The following is a 20,272-nucleotide window of genomic DNA, read 5'->3' on the forward strand; positions in this document are numbered from 1 at the left end:
TGGCAAGAGTAGATTGGGATAGGTCTCCAAATACTTGAATATGGCCAAGAGAGGAGTGGGTGTCTTCCGAGGGTCTGGCAGCTTTCACAATCGCCTCCTTAATATGGTAGTAATGCATGCGCAGCAGTACATCTCTGGAGGTACCTTCCGGCGCATTTCTGGACCTAGGCAGTCTATGTATTCGATCTATCAGTAGGTCCGCAGGCTTCGCTGTAGGGAGGAGTTTCTTGAATATGTCGACTGCATAGTCGTTAAGGCTAGAGTTAGAAACATTATCTGGGATTCCTCTGAGTTTAATATTTTGTCGTCTCGATCTATCTTCCAAATCTGCAACTTTATCTCTCAGTAGCTCCACCTCGGCCTTTAATGCGTCATGGTTGGAAATCAAGCCATTATGGGAGCTCACCACTTCACCCATTTTGTTCTCTAAGTGGTCTGTTCGACCCCCGATGTCATCTATTGTTTGTTGGAAGGATTGAAGTGTGGAGCGAAATTCCGCTGCTACTTCCGATTTAAACTGCTGTAACAGGAGTTTCATTGACCCCACTGTAAGGGCCTCAGAATCGCCCATAGTGTCCTGTAGGGTGGCTTCCTGAGTGACAGATCGGGGATCAGGCTTGTTCGCCTGGGTCGAAGTGGAAGGGCCCATTGCTGGACTGCTGATCGGTTTTGATTTAGAGGCTTGGGGTGAGGGCTTAAAGAAGGTTACTGGGGGTGCGGATTTATCTGCCTTAGGTCTTTTGGGTGGCATTGTGAGATTGTAGAGAATAGGAGAAGCGAGACACCTCAGCAAAGGGAAGGGTCACTGTGGGATGGCTCCACGAATAGTTAGTGTACTGTATCAACACATTTAGCTTCTTGGGTGCGAGAAGGGGCAAATGATGCTTTAAGCGTGCATGTGAGGTCCACTAGGATTAACCCTGGGGGATTGTGGCTCCTCTGACGGTGACGTGCTTAACTGGACCCTGAACAGTCCTTTATGGTGCTGCATAGCATGTGATGCCAATGCAGGTTGTCCTTAGGCACCAGTCCTGGAAGCAATGGGTTAACTAGTTTATAACCTTGTACAGGTCTTCTATTTAGCACCTTCAGGCATACACTATGGGTCAGGGGATCCACTGTCTGTTGATGGGGTGCTATCTGTGCAGGGGTACAGTAGTTCTCAGTATTTTAAGGGGTAGTTGGGGGTGCTGGTCAGGAGGGCATAGGGGGTGTCCACAACTGCACCTACCGCTATTTAGTGGGCTCAGCTGGGGAGCTGTGTGCTTGGGGCTGCAGCGTGTAGCTGGAATCTGCAGTGCCCCGATCCAAGATGGCCGCCGCTTCAATGGAGCAGGAGAGCTCCCGGTTTGTTGTGTCTCCCCAGTGCTCCCAGCCGCCCCCAGAAGCCGGGGTACCCCTGCCGCTGGTCTGCAGACCTTTGGGTGGTGCTGTGGATGTGATGGGGAGCCTCTGCTGCGCTCCCGCGGCGTTCGGCCGCAAACTCCCGCTTCTGGAGCTGCGGCGCAGGTACCTGGAGAAATCCAGGCCCCGGCTTCACTTGTTTTGTAGGCCGCAGCCCGCGGGGACTCCAGAGAGGTCCCCCGGCTCTGCGGCTTAGCTCCCCCGACAGAGGGGGTCCTGAGCAGGCTAATGGAGCCTGTTGCTGCTGTGTGGTATGCGCTGGGCAACTACTATGGGCATAGGAAAGGAGAGCCCCAGAGATTAGCGTCCTCTCTCCTCAGTGTCCAGGCCACGCCCCCCGTACACAGAATTTAATAATGTATATGATTGTGTCCATTCACACGGCCCGGCCGCCTGGTTGCAACCGGATGTCACCACTGGAAGGGACTGCTGCCGGGCTGTGGCCATCACCACCATTCTAAACTTCTGTGTGCGGCACAGCTTCTTGGCCGTGACAATAAATACATTTAAAATAAGGTTGGACAAACATCTATTACATAAAAACATACAGGGGTACAAGCAATAATCACAATTTGTCCTTAAATTAATCAGTATACACTACGTATAACAAGGGGTGAAGCTATTACACCAAGGTTGAACTGGATGGACGTGAGTCTTTATTCAGCCTTAAATACTATGTAACTATAACATTGCCATGGCAGTGCAGAACGGACGTTTATACCCCTTTTACACCAAAAATCCCAGATCCGACCCGGCATTTGGAAGAAAGATCCAAGCCGGGTCGGATCCGGGATTTACTCCATTTACACTGCTGTGCCCATCCGCAGTGTAGACCGAGGTGGCACTTGGAGATGACATCATCTCCAAGGGCTGGGACCGCGGTGATCCCCGCCGGATACACCGATCGCCATTCTGGGGGCAGACCAGCACCAAGGTAAGCTGCTGGGCTACCCCCAGCCCCCGTGCGCACCCCCCCTGCCGTCGTCCGGGAGGTGAATGGATGCCGCACAAGGGCATCCATTCACCTCCTCCGCTGCTGTCTGCAGAGTACAGCAGACACCAGCGCAGGCTGTCTGTTCCCCCCCCCCCCCCGTCCAACCTGCGGACGCTGCAATCCACAGGTTGTACGTCCCCATTGATGTAAATGGGAGCCGGGTCATCCGACCCGGCGTACCCATTTACACCGCCCTCTACCCAGGTCAGGACCTGGGTAGAAGTCCCGTGTAAAGGGACACCGCCTCTGACCCGCGGTTTTGAGGCGGTGTAAAAGGGGTATTAGCTAGCCCGGTCTGATACATCACAGTTCCCTGTATATATTTCCTGTGTGTTGCACTGCACACCCTAATTTTAAGTATACTAAGAGATGCTTTTGTACTCAAACGTTCTGTTCCATTCAGGTGCACACTGTGAGCACTAGAGGGGCATACATGGTGCGATATGGACTACATAGTCCATATTAGTAGAAATCATATTGCACCCGTCTGTATACAGATTGCGATGCCAATGACGGTTATTTTATTTATTTTTAGTCAATGCAATATATTTAATTTTCTGTCTGTGCTATTGTTACAATAAAGTACAACTGTAGTAAGTTGTTACAAATCTTGTTACAGTTTCAAATAAGCACTCCACATATTCTTTCCTTTATGCATTTTGGTTATTTGACAGCATTTGTTGGATCTTGACCCATAGAGCAAAATAAAGTAGTGGTTTTCAGAATGTCATTTGCAGTATAGTAGTACTGTCAGAATGATCCTACTACAGTGTAAATAGCATTTTCATTGCAACTATATGCTTTCTACAAAGCCATAAACTAATACTTCAGTCCTTTCACTGTATACATAACTGTCATGTTAAGATAAGTGCTGTGAACCTTTTGCTCAACATCCTCTATTGCTGGGGTAGCCAACCCTAGTCCTCGAGAGCTACCAACAGTGCATGTTTTGCAGGTCTCCTCACAGAACCACAAGTGAGCTAATTAGCTCCATCTGTCTATCTTTTAAAATGTGTCAGTGATTAATGAGTGCAGCTGTGCAGCAGCTAGGTTGTCTGGAAAATGTGAACTGTTGGTAGCTCTCGAGGGCTAGGGTTGGCTACCACTGCTCTATTGTGTGTTTCCTACGTAATATACTGGTATACTTTTCTATAAATACATATATAGGTACACTAATGTTTTCTGTTCAGCCATGGATTTTCTAACATGTTTCATTTGATCTCCCTGTGTTTTTACTCTCACTTGTCCAATAATGTATGGGTACAGTAAATTAGAAGGAGCAGTACACTTGTCATCCTTCCTTAAGTGAATATATCTGTGTTAGTGGGGATTGTACAATCAAGGTATGTTTTAGGTTTAAAAACTAACATTAGATTCCTCTTGCTCTTCCCCTCAGCGGGGCTTGATATAGGCTCAATATCAGATGATCAGTCTTCTCTGCCTCATGCCATCCTCACCCACAGCTCTCGACCTTTAAGTGAGGACCAGTTGGATGGGATTCTCAGCCCCGAACTTGACAAAATGGTTACAGATGGTAAAGTTTTTCATTTCTTTACCCTTCCCTTCCCAATCAGTGTTTAGATTTTTTTTTTAATGTTGCTTTATGTAAATCTGCATTGCTGAAGGTAGACTTTTGGCTGTTTGTAGTTCTTCCTAATATCTCCTAACCTGGGGTTGAAGATTTATATTTATAATTCATCATTGTACACCGTAATGCTTTTAGACATTGCCTCCATTCATCTGTGAGGAACTGTAGTGATTTTGATTATACAAACTGTAAGTTTATAAACTCACAAACAAATCTTCGCTCGCACCCATATCAATTTCCAATAACCAGGGTGCACTCAGCTGAAAACCCCAGAGGGGTCAAGAAACACAGTCCAAAAGCGCAGTGGGCATAAGATGCTTACAGTCTCATAGCTTGGATTTCATACGGTCCTGAAAAGGTCATAAATATACTGAAACAGGCTATCAGTATGTAAATATTAAAGACATTATGCTGCTACTGTCCCCTTTCCCCTTTGCTGTAAATGTATAGATAATCCCAACTGACCTCTCCCTTGTATTGTAGCAGACACCTAGCCATGCAGTTTCCATTTGCAAACATTTGTTATATAAAATGCACAGACTTTAAGCATGGTACTGTGCTAGGATGCCACCTTTGTGTGGTACTGTGCTAGGATGTCACCTTTGTGTGGTACTGTGCTAGGATGTCACCTTTGTGTGGTACTGTGCTAGGATGTCACCTTTGTGTGGTAATGTGATAGGATGCCATCTTTGCAATAAGATGGTTCTTGAAATTTCATCCCTGCTGGATATTCCACGATCAACTTTTAAGTGATAATATTAGAAAGTGGAAGCGTTTAGGAACAGCAGCAACTAAAGAGTTCTACAATATCACTAGCTTTAATGTAAATACAAAACTGCAGCAGGAGCTTAATGGAATAGGCTTCCGTGGCCAGGCAGCCGCATGCAAACCTCACATCTCCAAGTCCGATGGCAAGCGTCAGATGAGTTGTGTAAAGTACGCCAACACTGGACTGTGGAGTGATGAATCTCGCTCCTCTGATTGTCAGTCACATGGGAGACTCGGGGTGTAGCAGATGCCAGAAGAACGTTACATGACTGCAGTATATCAACTGTAAAGTTTGGTGGAGGAGGGATAATGGTATGGCGTTGTTTTCAATGTTTATTCTAGGCACCTTATCGCCAATAAAGGGTAAACTGGATGGTTAAGCATACCAAACCATAGTACTACAGATGGAGCAGTCGTCAGCCAGCCTGCTCCATCACTAGATCTTCTGTGCTGGCGCACGGCAGCTCCATCTGACGGGGACGCGTGAGCATCTCACACACTCGCGCGTCCCTGTCAGCAAGGTGGCGGGGAGCGGCCTACCTGCCTGTTTCCGCTTCAGGGAGATGGGCAGGGGAACGGGGGGAGCTGGGGGCAGAGCAGGCGGTGGGATGCTACAGCCTCCGACAGATTGTGAGCATTTTGTGAGCCCCCTTCTGTCATCTGGCGGTGGGTGTCGATTGGCGATACATTCACAAGGAGCAGCTGAAATGAGGGCTGCTCCATCTGTATGCTTTCACCTTTTGTGGCAACAATTTGGGGAATGCACTTTTCTATTCTTACATGACGTGCACAAAGCAAGGACTATAAAGACATGGTTTATGTTTGGTGTGGAAGAACTTGACTGGTCTGCAGAGAGCCCTGACCTCAAACCCACTGAGAACCTATGGGATGATCTGGAATGGAGATTGCAATACAGGCCTACTCCTCAAACATCACTGCCTGACCTAAAGTGCTCTACAAAATGAATGGGTCCACATTCCTGCATAAACACTCCAAAATAAAAAGAAAAAACAATAAAAAGGATTAAATTTAAAAAAAAAAATAAACACTCCAAAATCTTGTGGAGAACCGTCCAAGAAGAGTGGAAGCTGGATTGCAGCAAAAGGAGATCAACTCCACATTAAAGTATATGTATTTGAGTACAATGTCATTACAGGACCTATAGGAAACCAATTTTTGAAACACGAAATATAAATATTCCACAACCTGAGAATGTCCATGTATTACAATCTTCTTGGCCATCCTGGAGCCACCAAGATATAATTATGACAGAACATGCATTTTTCTCCTCTTCATGCTGAGAGGATCATTAATTTACAATTTAAATGCAAATCAAGTGCTGGTCACTAAAGATGAAGTCAAGCATTTGTGCACTTGCTTGAAGTTTTTTCTTTTATTAAAGCTTTGGTGGGATTACATTTGTTGTATACAGTATTTACAACATGACGCACTCAGACCAAATTTTCCACTTGATCGATCATCTGTAGACTATAGGATGCTCTTAGAGCTTCACTAACCACAAAAGATGTCAACCCAGAATGAAGGTGTTGTCAGCCAGATTTTATGGTAAACAATGGTGCACATAAAGTGTCATAGCAGGAGCCAATGGACCACATCGCTTCATATGTCCCTCTCTATTGGCTGCCATACATCAGTCACCTTCAAAATAGTTTACTTGTTGGGTTTCTTCAGCAAGAAAAAAAAAAGGTTCCTCACAGTTGAATGATGAGTGCGCTTAATATAAATGTTCTTACACTTGTATATCACTTAAACGCAAACCTTTATACATCTTTTTGTTTTGTTTTTATCTAAAGGGTTGCAGTCAAAACATTAAACCCTATTACTGTAAATAATTTTCACAGTCTATTTTGTAGACTTATATTAGTTACATAGATGACGAGGGTGACAAGACACAAATTAATCAAGGTCATCCTATATTTGATATCATGCAGCCCTTTTTTATACTTGGAAATGACCCAGATGAAGCAACCACCAACCTATTCTCACACATGTCCCAAGATGGCAGTCCTATTTCACTCTGGGTACACTACTGTACATTTTTATTAAAGGTTATAACCCTGGATACTCTTTTCCGCAAAAAAAAATGTGTAACCCTTACTTACACATATCAATAGAGCCTGTCATCACAACCATCCCTGGCAGTGTTATCCATACCTTAACTGCCCTTACTGAAAAGAAAGCCTTCCTTTTTTGTTGTGAAACTACCTATTCTCTAACCTTAGGTGGTGACAGTGTGTCCTGTTTACAGTAGTTTGTGTAAAAAGTTCCTAGATGTTCTGTAATAAGAAGCAATACAGATTCTTGGACTTGCATTCCCAAAACTGTAAACACACCGTTTTCAAATATAACATTTCATCATTATTTTTGTTTTCCCCCATTAGGTGCAATTTTGGGAAAACTGTATAAAATTCCAGGTAATTATGACCATCCTCGGTTTACAATGTAACATCGCTTCAAACCGTTCTCACGATAATGTGTCTTTAAAATATTTGGTCCCTGCTCTTTTTTGTTGGGTTTGCAGAACTTGAAGGAAAAGATGTTGAAGATTTATTTACTGCTGTGCTGAGTCCTGTAGCCACCCATCCGCCATCTTTGCCACAACCGCCACCACCTTCAGCTCATCTTCATCCTCCACATACACAGCTCTTGCCTTTGCACAACCAGGGTAAGTTTCAGTCCTGGCTTTACAGCCTTTGCTGTATATAAAGGCCGGGTGAAGGGGTATCTGGAATCTAAATTCATATGCTCAATCATTTTAGGTCAGTGGTTACTGTAGGACTAGTTTACAATTTAAACTGGCTGCCTATAGTGTTACAGCTGGTTAGATGGATATTAAAGTGTCTTTCTTACACATAATAGAAGCAACCATTGCGTGGGAATATTGAGGCACAAAGTCTGCCTCTTGCCAGAACACAGTTGTGGTAGATTATTGTTATTTATGAAGTACCAGAGATATCACAGGCGGTACTTATGTAGTATCTGGGCTGCCGATTTTTTGATTGTATGCCTTAAGTTAAGGCATACAATCAGATGCGATGCGATGCGATGACCCGATTTTTCCATAGGATTCAATGTTAAAATGGACTGAGTCCATTTTAACATGAAATTCAATGGGAAAAAGGGGTCCTTTTCATACCCCTACTATCCAAGTGGGCATGGAGTTGGATATAAACCTGTGGCAAGCGTGGCGAGCGAAGCGAGCCCCGCGAGGGGACGGTATTCTGTGTCCCCTCGCGGGGCTCGCTACGCTCGCCACGCTTCGGGCTCGGTGGCTCGCTACGCTCGCCACAGGTTTATATCCAACTCCATGCCCACTTGGATAGTAGGGGTATGAAAAGGACCCCTTTTTCCCATTGAATTCCATGTTAAAATGGACTCAGTCCATTTTAACATTGAATCCTATGGAAAAATCGGGTCCATCGCATCGCATCGCATCGCATGCGATTTGGTCGGGTGCGATGCGATGCGATGGACCCGATTTCAAAATCGGCAGCCCAGTTACTACATAAGTACCTCACAGGCTCATAGTGGAATGAGTGACTGCATCGTAATAAAAAAGGACACTTTGTGATGGTCTTCACTTGTATGTAGGTGACACCAGGCACAGGGATGATAGGGAGGATTTTTCAACACTTTTCAGCCCTTAGTGTAATTGATAATATTTTGACTTTGAAATAGTTTGTGTAGAGGTTCTCCAAAACAGAACTTTTGTTTACCTAGCCAAACTGGAAGACCCTTAACTGGAGTTGCTGGTGATAACTGGCCAACAGTTATGTGGTTTGGGAGTCCAATATAGTCCAGTCACTGCAACATTAGTTATGGGGTGTGTGTGTGGGGGGGGAGGGGTGTGTGTGTGTGGGGGGGGTACTTCGGCTATGACTCCAGAGATCAGTTGCACAACCTGGCATAGGCAACAGCACAACACAAACTATTCTCCATTGTTATCTTCATTTGTGTTTGATATGTCAGCCATGTCAGTTGTTTATCCTGATGCGATTGCCTAAAAGTGATTTTCATGTGGGTTTTCCATTTATTTCAGAACAATTTATTACAATTAGTGGATTATGGGGCATATGTATTGAGTCTTAAAAAGAGATGAACGCAAAGGTGATAAAGAGTAACAAACGTCCAGCCAATCATCTAACTGCCATTTTCAAACACAGCCTATAACATGACAGGTAGGAGCTGATTGGCTGGACGTTAAGCACTCTTTATCGCCATCGCGTTTATCTCTTTTTAAGGCTTAATACATCTGCCCCTATATCACAAATGCTCAACTAGTTTGTGTAAGTAGCATGGATGTCATTATCAGCTAAAACTCAGTTCTCACAAAATGTACATTATTCATAATTCAATTCACTGTAATATGAATTCTATTTCAGATGAAATTTGTTTGTATTAAGGATCTGGGTTTTTTTTTTTTTTTGGGTTAATTCATGCAGCCGATTAGTTTTGGGGGTCAATACTATTGGGTGCGGATGATTTATTTATTTATTTACAGTTTCTTATATAGCGCAGCAGATTCCGATGCGCTTTGCGAGTGCGATTCATCACTGCATCGGGTGCACTTTACAGCAGGGTGAATTCTCTTAAAAGTTATCGCACCTCCATAGGGGTGAAAGCAATTTTAAGCTAATTTGTCCCAGCGAACTGTGCAAGATCGGGCTGAACAGGGTCCGTTTAAACGCATGAAAATGGCACCTCGCACCCTTCGGACCTAATAGGATCAACCTTTTGGAGTGTGCAATAGAAGATACACACTGTGTAGATCAGGCATGGCCAAACTATGACCCTCCAGCTGTTGTTCAACTACAAGTCCCATCATGCCTTGCCACAGTTTTGCTATTAGGGAATGCTAAAACTATTGCAATGCATGCTGGGATGTGTAGTTTCACAATAGCTGGAGGGCCATAGTTTGGACATGCATGTTGTAGATATTAAGTTGACCGGCAAAAGGTAGACAGTGGATAAGGTGGACAGGTACAAAAGATTTACATGTCAACAAAAGTGTGTGACTTTGTATGTTTAATCATACACAATCCATTGAAACATGCAGTCTTGCGGGCTCGCTAAGCCCAGCGTGTATGCTGGCTGATGATGGGGAAAATCTATGGGCTGAAAAACCCTCTGCATACACACAGCGATTTTCATCCGTTTTATTTTCCCAGGGGTGGAGGACTTAAAATATATGGAAAGCCATCCACCTCGTCGCTCATCTAGTAATGCCAGCAGATGAGTGGCCGGGCTATCGATGATGTGCTGCCCCATACACACTGAGCGGCTTTGGAGCTGAAAGTGGCTCACAAGACAAAACTTAGCTGGTTTCAGCTCAGTCACCCAGTGTTGTGTATGGGCCTTAACTCTCTCTGCACATGTTACATCTGCTTCACCAGCAGTGCACATAGTTTTGTCCATTGAGAGAGATTTTGCTTTTGTGATCAATTGTGAACCAGGCCAGCAGTGAGGGGAAATTCTGTGCGTGGAAAACTGTCCCCCCTTGTTTCTGACATTAACGCCAGGAGCTTCCATGAGCTATGAGTAACACTTTTTACATTCTGCCTCAACTTTTATACTATAGCCTGCTATGCCATAGTCCTGACAGCTAAGTTTTTTCACAACAATGTGCATATTCAGTAATATTATATATATATATATATATATATATATATATATATATATATATATATGCAAAAGAAATAGAGAAGATGCACCAATGAGCAATATGTAACAATACTTTACTTATGCAACAAGGCTCACATACATTGGGGTTAAGAATCTTATGCTTGCCAGCCAAATCGTTATCACCGTCACAACCCGGACATCAATGTGCAAGGATCGCCACCGCTCAGCTGCTGCAAGCTCGACAGCCATGCCCCTGTCCCATTCTAGCTTTGCTCGACTTGAGCTTGGCGGTCGGAATTCAATGTCCGAAGCGGCGATAAAGAGGCGTGGCCGTGAGCTGAGGAAGGAAATAGACGAGCTCCGGGCGGAGCTCGACTATTTCCGGATTTTTTCTGGCAGAACGAGCCCGACAGCTTGTGATGTCGGGCTCGTTCTGCCGAGAACCCCTATTCAATGCTGTCGGGGAAGACAGCATTGAATAGGGCCCTGCAGCCATCTCCCCCGTCGAGAGATGGCTGCGGGGGCACGACACAGATTGAATACCCCCCTTAACCCGATCCCCCTTTTTATAGTGCCATGTGTCTCCCAACAGCCAAAGTCCACAACCAGACAGCAACAGGATCTAGATGATCGGTCAATACCATTTCTTTGGGGACTTTTACTTTAGCAACCACTCCGATTGGGTGCTGCACACAGCGCTACACTAATTGTCGGGTCAATACATTTAGCACTGTGTGTATGTGTGTTATCCTTTGGGAGTACTATGGAAAAAGACGACTGTATCATAAGTTTTTAATATTTGCGTTCAACTGGTTTTTTTTTTTTTTTTTTTTTTTAAATAATGAGATTATTCCTGGATCAAGGTTTTAAGAAATTTATTTTTATACAGCTGTTCCTCTTTAAGTTAAAGGAAAAGTACACTTTTAAGCAAAGGAGTCAAATTCAAGAACGCCCAAAGTGTGATATGGATTTAATGTCTTTTATTATTTTTGAAGGTGATGGCCTTTTTTCAAGAATGCCCATGGTCAATGGCTTGTTGCCACCTAATTCTCACCTGCAACATAACCCTCTCGCCCCTGTGTCTGGACTCAACACATTCCCTTCTTTAACACAGTCACCATTTGCAGATAGCAGGTACTCTTGTTTGTTAACTTTTTTTTGCCTTCTTTGCAAATAGAACAAAAAACAACTAAAAGCTGTAAGTTGCTAGCAGTAAGCAGGCACCCAGTATAAAGAAACCCGTCTTTTTTTACCCCAAGTAGGGATAAGAACTCTGTATACCACAGCATGGTGAATGACTCCTCCAATGCGTGGCCAGCACAAGCTCCTGCTATGGAGGCAGAGGGAGATACCATGTCCAATGCACAAAGAAGTACCCTCAAATGGGAGAAGGAAGAAGCACTTGGAGAGATGGCCACCGTAGCACCTGTTTTATATACAAACGTGAACTTCCCAAACTTAAAAGAGGAGTTTCCTGGTAATACAATAGTTACCACTGTAGTGTGTGAGTTCATGTTTGTGGTCTATGCTTTCTAGATTTGAATTATGATGCATTTTTTAATTTCATTAGACTGGACTACAAGAGTAAAACAGATTGCAAAACTTTGGAGAAAAGCCAGCTCACAGGAAAGAGCCCCTTATGTGGTAAGACACTATACTCTGGTGCATTATTAAGCCAATCAGAATTCGCTTTTATCTAAACCAAGTTAGACCATAAAGAACTTTTCTCTTTTTGATGAATGGATATTAGTGCAAGGTTGTGATTAATAGTAATTATTATTGTGAATAACTAACTTGTTGGCTATGTTCAACGAACCTTTTAATTGGTTGCCTTTATTATCAATAAATATCTCTTTTACTTATTAGTATTACCGGTTTCCTTGCCAAAGTCTGTTAATCTATTTTTATAGCATTTTTAAGGTCTACATATACCCTTTCTATGGTTTCAGTCTTTGTTGGAGCTGAAGTGTTTAGATATTTATATCTACTACAATTGATTCTCTATATACTTAATTTAACAATAAGTAAAACACAGCATGAAGTTTACTTGCCTTAGGCAACATACTCCTGGGAAGAGTTCTATCTGAGTGATGACCGATTAATTGGCCATGAAATAGTTACCCATTTATTTTACCCAAGTTCTCGGTTTCCTTTATTCAAATAGTGATCTGCAGATGTGAAAATCTTAGAATCAGCATTTTTGTCTTCCCACTTTTCAGAACAAATTGAAACCAGTAGATGAATTATCAGTAATTAGCGGTTCCATTATTCATTTATACAGGGTACAGCAGATGCCTTCGGGGAATGTGAAACCCCACAAAATGAGACATGCCTAGTGAATGATAAATGATTGTCCAGTCACCTTTTTCTAGCACTGAAATGAAGCATATTTTGAAGATAGTAATACAGGCTTTCCTACAAAGTGTGTGTGGTATCGCTCACAGACCATGTCTAAGTTGACATGCACAAAGTCAGCATAGAAACGGTTGGGACATGGGGGCAGATGTATTAAAAGCCTCCTGAAGAGATAAAGTGGAGAAAGAGTGGAGAAAAACCGGAAGGAGATAACGCACCAGCCAATCAACTCGCAACTGTTCTTTTTCAAACAGTTAATTGGCTGGTGCGATATCTCCTTCCACTTTATCTCTTCACCAGGCTTAATACATCTGCCCCATGAAAAGGTCAACTTAAGTTTTTCATAATTTTTTCTATTAATGTTAGCACCTGAGCACATGGCCCCCCAAATAGTGTGCTGCTTGGCTTAACATGCTTCAGGACAAGCATAACTGGCCCTAGGAATAGGCAAATGCCTACAGCACTTGAATGCCAAGCCTAGGCCCGGCTCATCTTAATGGGTAGAGGCAGTTCTACAGGGACGCATCTATCTGCCTCAGGCCTGGTCCCATGCTCAGTATCCGTCTGACTTGATGTACCTGCAGCATTGGTGGGTTGTTGGGTTTTGTTTTTTAAATATAAAGGGGACGTGTCCATGATTAGACCATACACCCGATTTATTTCTGGGCCAAGCCTGTGTGCTGCCCTGTGATGTCAGAGCAACAAAAAGAAACGGTACTTATGTAATATCTGGGCTCCCGTTTTTCTTATGAGACCGCGTCCCCTCGCGGGGCTCGCTGCGCTCGCCACGCTTCGGGCACGGTGGCTCGCTGCGCTCGCCACACTATATAAAATCAATTCCATGCGTAATTGGATAGTAGGGGTATGAAAAAACGGAGTGCATTTAACATGGGAGCCCAGATAATACATAAGTACCAAAGAAACAACCCAGCCAGCAAGTAGAAGGTAAGGTGTGTAGGTGTCAGGGTGTGTCAATCGGTTTGTGACACAGGGATCTATGCCTGTTTATCTGCGTCTTACTTTGCCATCTTTAGTGACCTGCATCTTTCTACTCTCTCCATTAGCGCCTTTCATCTCCCTACTTCCTCCCTAACACCCTGCGTCTCAGTGTCCATCCTAGCACCCTGCATCTCCCTACTCCTTCCCTAGAGCCCTGCATCTACCTGTGCCCTCCCTAATGCCCTGCATGTCACTGTGCCCTCCCTAGCACCTTCATGTCACTGTGCCCTCCCTAGCGCCCCGCATGTCACTGTGCCCTCCCTAGCACCTTCATGTCACTGTGCCCTCCCTAGCGCCCTGCATGTCACTGTGCCCTCCCTAGCTCCCTGCATGTCACTGTGCCCTCCCTAGCGCCCTGCATGTCACTGTGCCCTCCCTAGCGCCCTGCATGTCACTGTGCCCTCCCTAGAGCCTTGCATGTGTTGAGTTTTAGGAATCATATATCTCTCTTATCCCAATAATAATTATTGAGAGTGAAATATTATATAAAATATATTTATTATATCTTGTATTGATATAACATATATATTTGACATCTGCAATTATATTCTAATAGACTTTACAATACAATATGCAGAGTACTACTCATAACCTGATTCCCAAAATATGAGAGTTCAAGACTTGTAATTTTAGCTCAGAAAGTCTGATATTTATTTACAGGCAAAACAAACCATTACAGAATACATTAACACAGTAATTTATGTATATGCTATTATATATATATATTTATATACGCCTCCTTGCTTATATTACATAAAACGACATTAAACAATTGACAGACTTAGACTGCTACGATACTGACATAAAATGACATACTTACAAGTTACATGGGCATAGTGACCTGTGAATACCGATAGCTACCTGTGACCAACACTCCAGCCCATTCCTTCTCAGCCGTCCCTCTGATCTGAACTCACTACTAACTATCCATACCTCCCTTATATTACAGATTCACCCATTGAGTTTGCCTGTTCTCGGGGCATTATTGATATTCCCAGATGTCAAGTTTTATGGTTTTCCTGTTTGTTCAGATGTTCTAGGATGTGGGCATGGTGGGACCTTGTGTTTGATGGCATTTGACATTGTTTGTTCTCTTTGAAGTGCGCCTGGTTTATTCCACCTCTAGGGTGTGACTATAAACAGTTGTATCTTGTCCTGTAATATAACTAGACAATAGCAGGACATATACAGTCTGTGCTAAATAGTATATCCTTAAATACCCGTTTGTCTTATTGTTCTGTTATTTGCATCCTGGGGTGTGAAGTACATTATTTTGTTTATACTTGGTTAATAAGTATTATGTAACTGGGGGAATCAACACATCTATCTCTGCTAATTAGCATGCCTTAGACATTTTGTCTCCTAAATAAATTCAGTTGCATTTGATATGTTGCAAAGTGGTCCTTCATATTCTTTAGTGAAACAAAAAGCTATACTATGATGTCTAAACATTAAACTCTGATATCCTAATTATTAAGCTATTCCTATTTTTATATACACATACATAATATATACTATGGTTAAAATCACATTACATTAATGATGGTATAAAACAATATCTATATGCTTATATGGTAACACATGTCACTGTGCCCTCCCTAGCGCCCTGCACGTCACTGTGCCCTTCCTAGCGCCCTGCACGTCACTGTGCCCTCCCTAGCGCCCTGCACGTCACTGTGCCCTTCCTAGCGCCCTGCACGTCACTGTGCCCTTCCTAGCGCCCTGCACGTCACTGTGCCCTTCCTAGCGCCCTGCACGTCACTGTGCCCTTCCTAGCGCCCTGCACGTCACTGTGCCCTTCCTAGCGCCCTGCACGTCACTGTGCCCTTCCTAGCGCCCTGCACGTCACTGTGCCCTTCCTAGCGCCCTGCACGTCACTGTGCCCTTCCTAGCGCCCTGCACGTCACTGTGCCCTTCCTAGCGCCCTGCACGTCACTGTGCCCTTCCTAGCGCCCTGCACGTCACTGTGCCCTTCCTAGCGCCCTGCACGTCACTGTGCCCTTCCTAGCGCCCTGCACGTCACTGTGCCCTTCCTAGCGCCCTGCACGTCACTGTGCCCTTCCTAGCGCCCTGCACGTCACTGTGCCCTTCCTAGCGCCCTGCACGTCACTGTGCCCTTCCTAGCGCCCTGCACGTCACTGTGCCCTTCCTAGCGCCCTGCACGTCACTGTGCCCTCCCTAGCGCCCTGCACGTCACTGTGCCCTCCCTAGCGCCCTGCACGTCACTGTGCCCTCCCTAGCGCCCTGCACGTCACTGTGCCCTCCCTAGCGCCCTGCACGTCACTGTGCCCTCCCTAGCGCCCTGCACGTCACTGTGCCCTCCCTAGTGCGCCCCCTGCACGTCACTGTGCCCTCCCTAGTGCGCCCCCTGCGTCTCACTGTGCCCTCCCTAGTGCGCCCCCTGCGTCTCACTGTGCCCTCCCTAGTGCGCCCCCTGCGTCTCACTGTGCCCTCCCTAGTGCGCCCCCTGCTTTTCCCTACTGATGTTTATGCATTGAAGTATTGATGGGGCTGGCTACATTTGTAGCCGCAGTGCTAGGGGGCACCTGCCAACATCTTGCCTAGGGCATAAAATTGGCTAGGGCCGGCTCTGAGGACAGGTACCTTGCTTCGTTCTGCAGGCTTTACTTTATCCAGTCAGTCAATTTGACTGTATAGTAGAAAAAGTTATGAAAAACCCATGTTGACCTTTTCATGTGCTGCTTATTGCCAGGTTAACCTATTATTTTTGTCAAGCTGGTTTGTGTTTATTTTTGTTTGTGTGTGTGTATCGATATCATCCAGTAGTACTGAAATGAAAGTAGTTGGAAATTCTAATATAACTTGGAGAACATGAATTTAAAGAGAAACTGAGCAAATTTATTTGCAGCAAAAGGCCAGAGATAATCGGGCTGCGCTACGGATCAACAAAGTGCAAATGTCAAATGACACACTGAAGCGGCAGCAACATGAAATCATCGAGCACAGTTCCCGCATTGACTCCGATTTGTTTAAAGATCCAATGAAGCAGAGAGAATCTGAGCATGAGCAGGAATGGAAATTCCGACAGGTAGAAGTTTCTAATCATAACTTATGCTGAATACTGAGTGAGACTAGAGACCAAGAAACTCTGCAGCAACTTGACAGCAAGTTACCCCAAAAATCTGCATGCCCTTTTTACTTCAGTGTAATAGAGGCACAGGAACATTGGGTATTCCCAACAGGATTTAGAAATTTAAGAATCATACCTATATAAATTTTATCCTCCTGGTTTCAAAAAGATCTGCCATTATACTTGAAATTCCATTTTTATAAACAGAATGTAAATGCTTCAAACTGCAGGTAATAGGTTGTTAAAGGGACATACTGTAACTTAGTGCCATAATGTCAAATAACACTTTTTATATGTAAGACTACTGTGATTTTAAGATAAGTTGTGCACAACCAAGTGGCTAATAAATTCCCTTTAAATCCAACTTTTCCAGCAAATGCGTCAGAAGAGCAAACAACAGGCAAAGATCGAGGCAACACAAAAACTGGAGCAAGTAAAAAATGAGCAGCAACAGCAGCAATTTGGTTCTCAGCAGCAATTGAGTCAGTCAGGAAGTGATACTCCAAACAGTGGAATACAGAGTCCTTTAACACCTCAACCGAATAGTGAGAGTATGTCTCCAGTTCAACAGACATTTAATAAAGACCCATACTCTAAGCAGACATTGCCTGGAGCTCCATCTTCTTTCTCTGATGATGTTTTTCTGAAACCACAAGCTCCACCTCCCACACCAACTAGAATTTCTTTGCAGGATCCTCTACAATTATCTTCTCAACCACACTCTCCACAGATGTTTTCTCCAGGTTCTTCAAATTCTAGACCATCCTCTCCTGTTGATCCTTATGCCAAAATGGTAGGGACACCAAGACCTCCACCGATGGGTCAGAACCTTCACAGAAGGAACTCTGGGTCTCCTATGGATATTTGTCCTTCAAGGCAAATGCCTGGGAATGAATCCTCTGATAATAGGCCATCACCTGTACGAGACTCTTGTTCATCTCCCTTCAATGGCGATATGTCTGTAAAAATGGGAGATTCTCAAAGATCCATGATGACATCAGAACATTTTACCAAACCCTTGGGCTCTTCAAGGATGCAACATAACACAGATCAAGGTTTTGATGGTTCTTTAGGCCCAGGAAATTTTGACTCCTTCACAAAACATACTTCCAGGTCAGATATGTTTCAAAGACAATCATTGGCACAAAATAAGGTTGATCCATATTCAAGGCCACCTCTCACTCCTACTACAGGTGTTTCACCTGGTAGCCCTGCTCCTTTTAAGACACCAATGCGCCCACCCCAGTCTCCACAAGAACCTTATAGTTCAATGCCCACAACACCTAGACGTGTTTCTGCTGACCCATATGATAGACCAGTTTTGACACCAAGGCCAGTTGAGAGCTTTTCACACGATCCTTTTAACCAAGCACCTCACAGTAATCGTTCTTCTATGAATGAATCTTTTGCACATCCCCCTAGGCTAATGCGACAGCATAGTGACCCCCAATCTGCTTCTTTATCAAGATCGGGTGCACAGGATCCATACTTGCAACCTCCAGGAACACCACGTCCAGCCAATAACCCATATTTGCAGTCACCAACTTCTATAAGACCAGCAGTTGGTGACTTATACATTCAACAGCCACCTACTCCAAGACCATCTGCACAGATAATGGATCCTTACAGTCAGCCACCATCTACTCCTAGGCCTATTGGAGGAGATGTGTTTGTTCAGCCAACCATTATTAAGAGGCACCATGATTCATTTGCCTCATCTTCTGGAGCTCCAAGGCCTAGCATGGATCCTTACTCTCAACAGCCTGCCACTCCAAGGCCTATATCCTCAGATCCATACGCTCAGCCACCTGGAACACCAAGGCCAGTGCCTTTAGATCCATACGCTCAACCACCTGGGACACCGAGGCCAATGACATCAGATCCCTACTCTCAGCCCCCTGGGACACCAAGGCCAATGCCTTCAGATCCATACTCTCAGCCCCCTGGGACACCGAGGCCAATGCCTTCAGACCCATACTCTCAGCCCCCTGGGACACCGAGGCCAGTGCCTTCAGATCCATACTCTCAGCCCCCTGGGACACCAAGGCCAATGCCTTCAGATCCATACTCTCAGCCACCTGGGACACCGAGGCCAATGCCTTCAGATCCATACTCTCAGCCACCTGGGACACCGAGGCCAATGCCTTCAGATCCATACTCTCAGCCACCTGGGACACCCAGGCCAATGCCTTCAGATCCATACTCTCAGCCACCTGGGACACCAAGGCCAGTGCCTTCAGATCCATACTCTCAGCCACCTGGGACACCAAGGCCAATACCTTCAGATCCATATTCCCATCCTCCTGGTACTCCACGTCCTATTCTTTCAGATCCATATTCACAGCCTCCTGGAACACCAAGGCCTGTTTCTACAGACTCCTATTCCCAGCCAAATCGAACACCTAGACCTGTTCTCTCTGACCCTTATAGTCAACCACCAAGAACTCCAATGCCAGGTGTTCTAGAAAATTTTAATCGTTCTCCTGTAGTTCGCACAGGGCTGATCCACAATCAGGATTCATTTGTACACATGACACAAAACAGGGGATCTACTCAGCCAGCTCCTTATGCAAGACTGCCCGATGCAAGCTCTCAAAATCCAAGACTGATAGGTCCAAGTTCAACAGACCTGTTTAGTCATTCATCATCTGGTTCTAATCAGGATCCTTATAACCAGCCTCCAATGACTCCTCACATGCAGCCAGGTGATATGTTTGGGGATTCACATGAAATGGCTGATCAGCAAAGATCTTTTTCAGAGGAAAATTTTGGTGGATCTGCCAACATCTCTTCAAATCCGCAAGGTCAACAATTTGCTAGTATGCAGCAAACATCTGGGATACCAGATTCACAGAGTTCCTTAAACCTACCACTGGCAGAGTCTGAGGAGAAACTAAGACAGGTAAATATTCTTTCTGTGACCAGTCATCCATAGGATTTCTACTATGCCAAAGTGCTTTGCAGCATTGTGCTGGCTAGGATGGTATACAGAAAATAGGGACATAGACAGTAGACAAAATTAGTACAGACTTGAACTTCAATAGTTGAATAGGGAGCATTCGGTTAATGAAAGTGTTTACATTCCAATCTGAAAAGGGCACAGCTGAGACCAGAGTGTAAAGGGGGTTATTCATATCTGATCGCATGGCCATGAATATGCAGGCCGGGTGATAATGAAATGACCGCGCATGTGTATGGCGCATAGTACTCATAAGTGAGGCCATCCCGCGATAAAATTCTGCTAATCACTGGCTGTACGCAAGTTGATTGACAGGAAGCCGGCATTTGGGGTGGTAGCCATCAGTTTACTGAGAGTGTCAGGGTAATGCATTTTGAAGGAAAGTCATTAGATGCTTTCATACAGATTTGCTTCTAATCACAGGGCTGCAATATTTCCACATGCTTTTCGCAAGCTTACATAGGGCAGGAT

General features: G+C 44.6%; 1 protein-coding gene across 12 annotated transcripts in view; it reads left to right on the plus strand.

Annotated features, from left to right (window-relative positions):
• KMT2C (lysine methyltransferase 2C) overlaps positions 1 to 20,272 on the plus strand; it is a 218,964-nt gene that overhangs the window by 150,248 nt on the left and 48,444 nt on the right. For 7 of the 12 annotated variants that reach the window (XM_083189044.1, XM_083189048.1, XM_083189054.1 and 4 more), the window contains 8 exons: positions 3,795 to 3,932; positions 7,157 to 7,189; positions 7,297 to 7,440; positions 11,393 to 11,531; positions 11,657 to 11,874; positions 11,968 to 12,041; positions 16,621 to 16,800; positions 17,216 to 19,744. In XM_083189044.1, coding sequence (XP_083045170.1) covers positions 3,795 to 3,932; positions 7,157 to 7,189; positions 7,297 to 7,440; positions 11,393 to 11,531; positions 11,657 to 11,874; positions 11,968 to 12,041; positions 16,621 to 16,800; positions 17,216 to 19,744 — 3,455 coding nt within the window. The remainder of the gene's footprint in view (positions 1 to 3,794; positions 3,933 to 7,156; positions 7,190 to 7,296; positions 7,441 to 11,392; positions 11,532 to 11,656; positions 11,875 to 11,967; positions 12,042 to 16,620; positions 16,801 to 17,215; positions 19,745 to 20,272) is intronic. The other 5 variants (XM_083189047.1, XM_083189057.1, XM_083189050.1 and 2 more) reach the window with 3 other exon arrangements.

This window comes from Crinia signifera, chromosome 5, assembly GCF_055691185.1.
Source record: "Crinia signifera chromosome 5, ASM5569118v1, whole genome shotgun sequence".
Classification (NCBI taxonomy): Eukaryota; Metazoa; Chordata; class Amphibia; order Anura; family Myobatrachidae; genus Crinia; species Crinia signifera.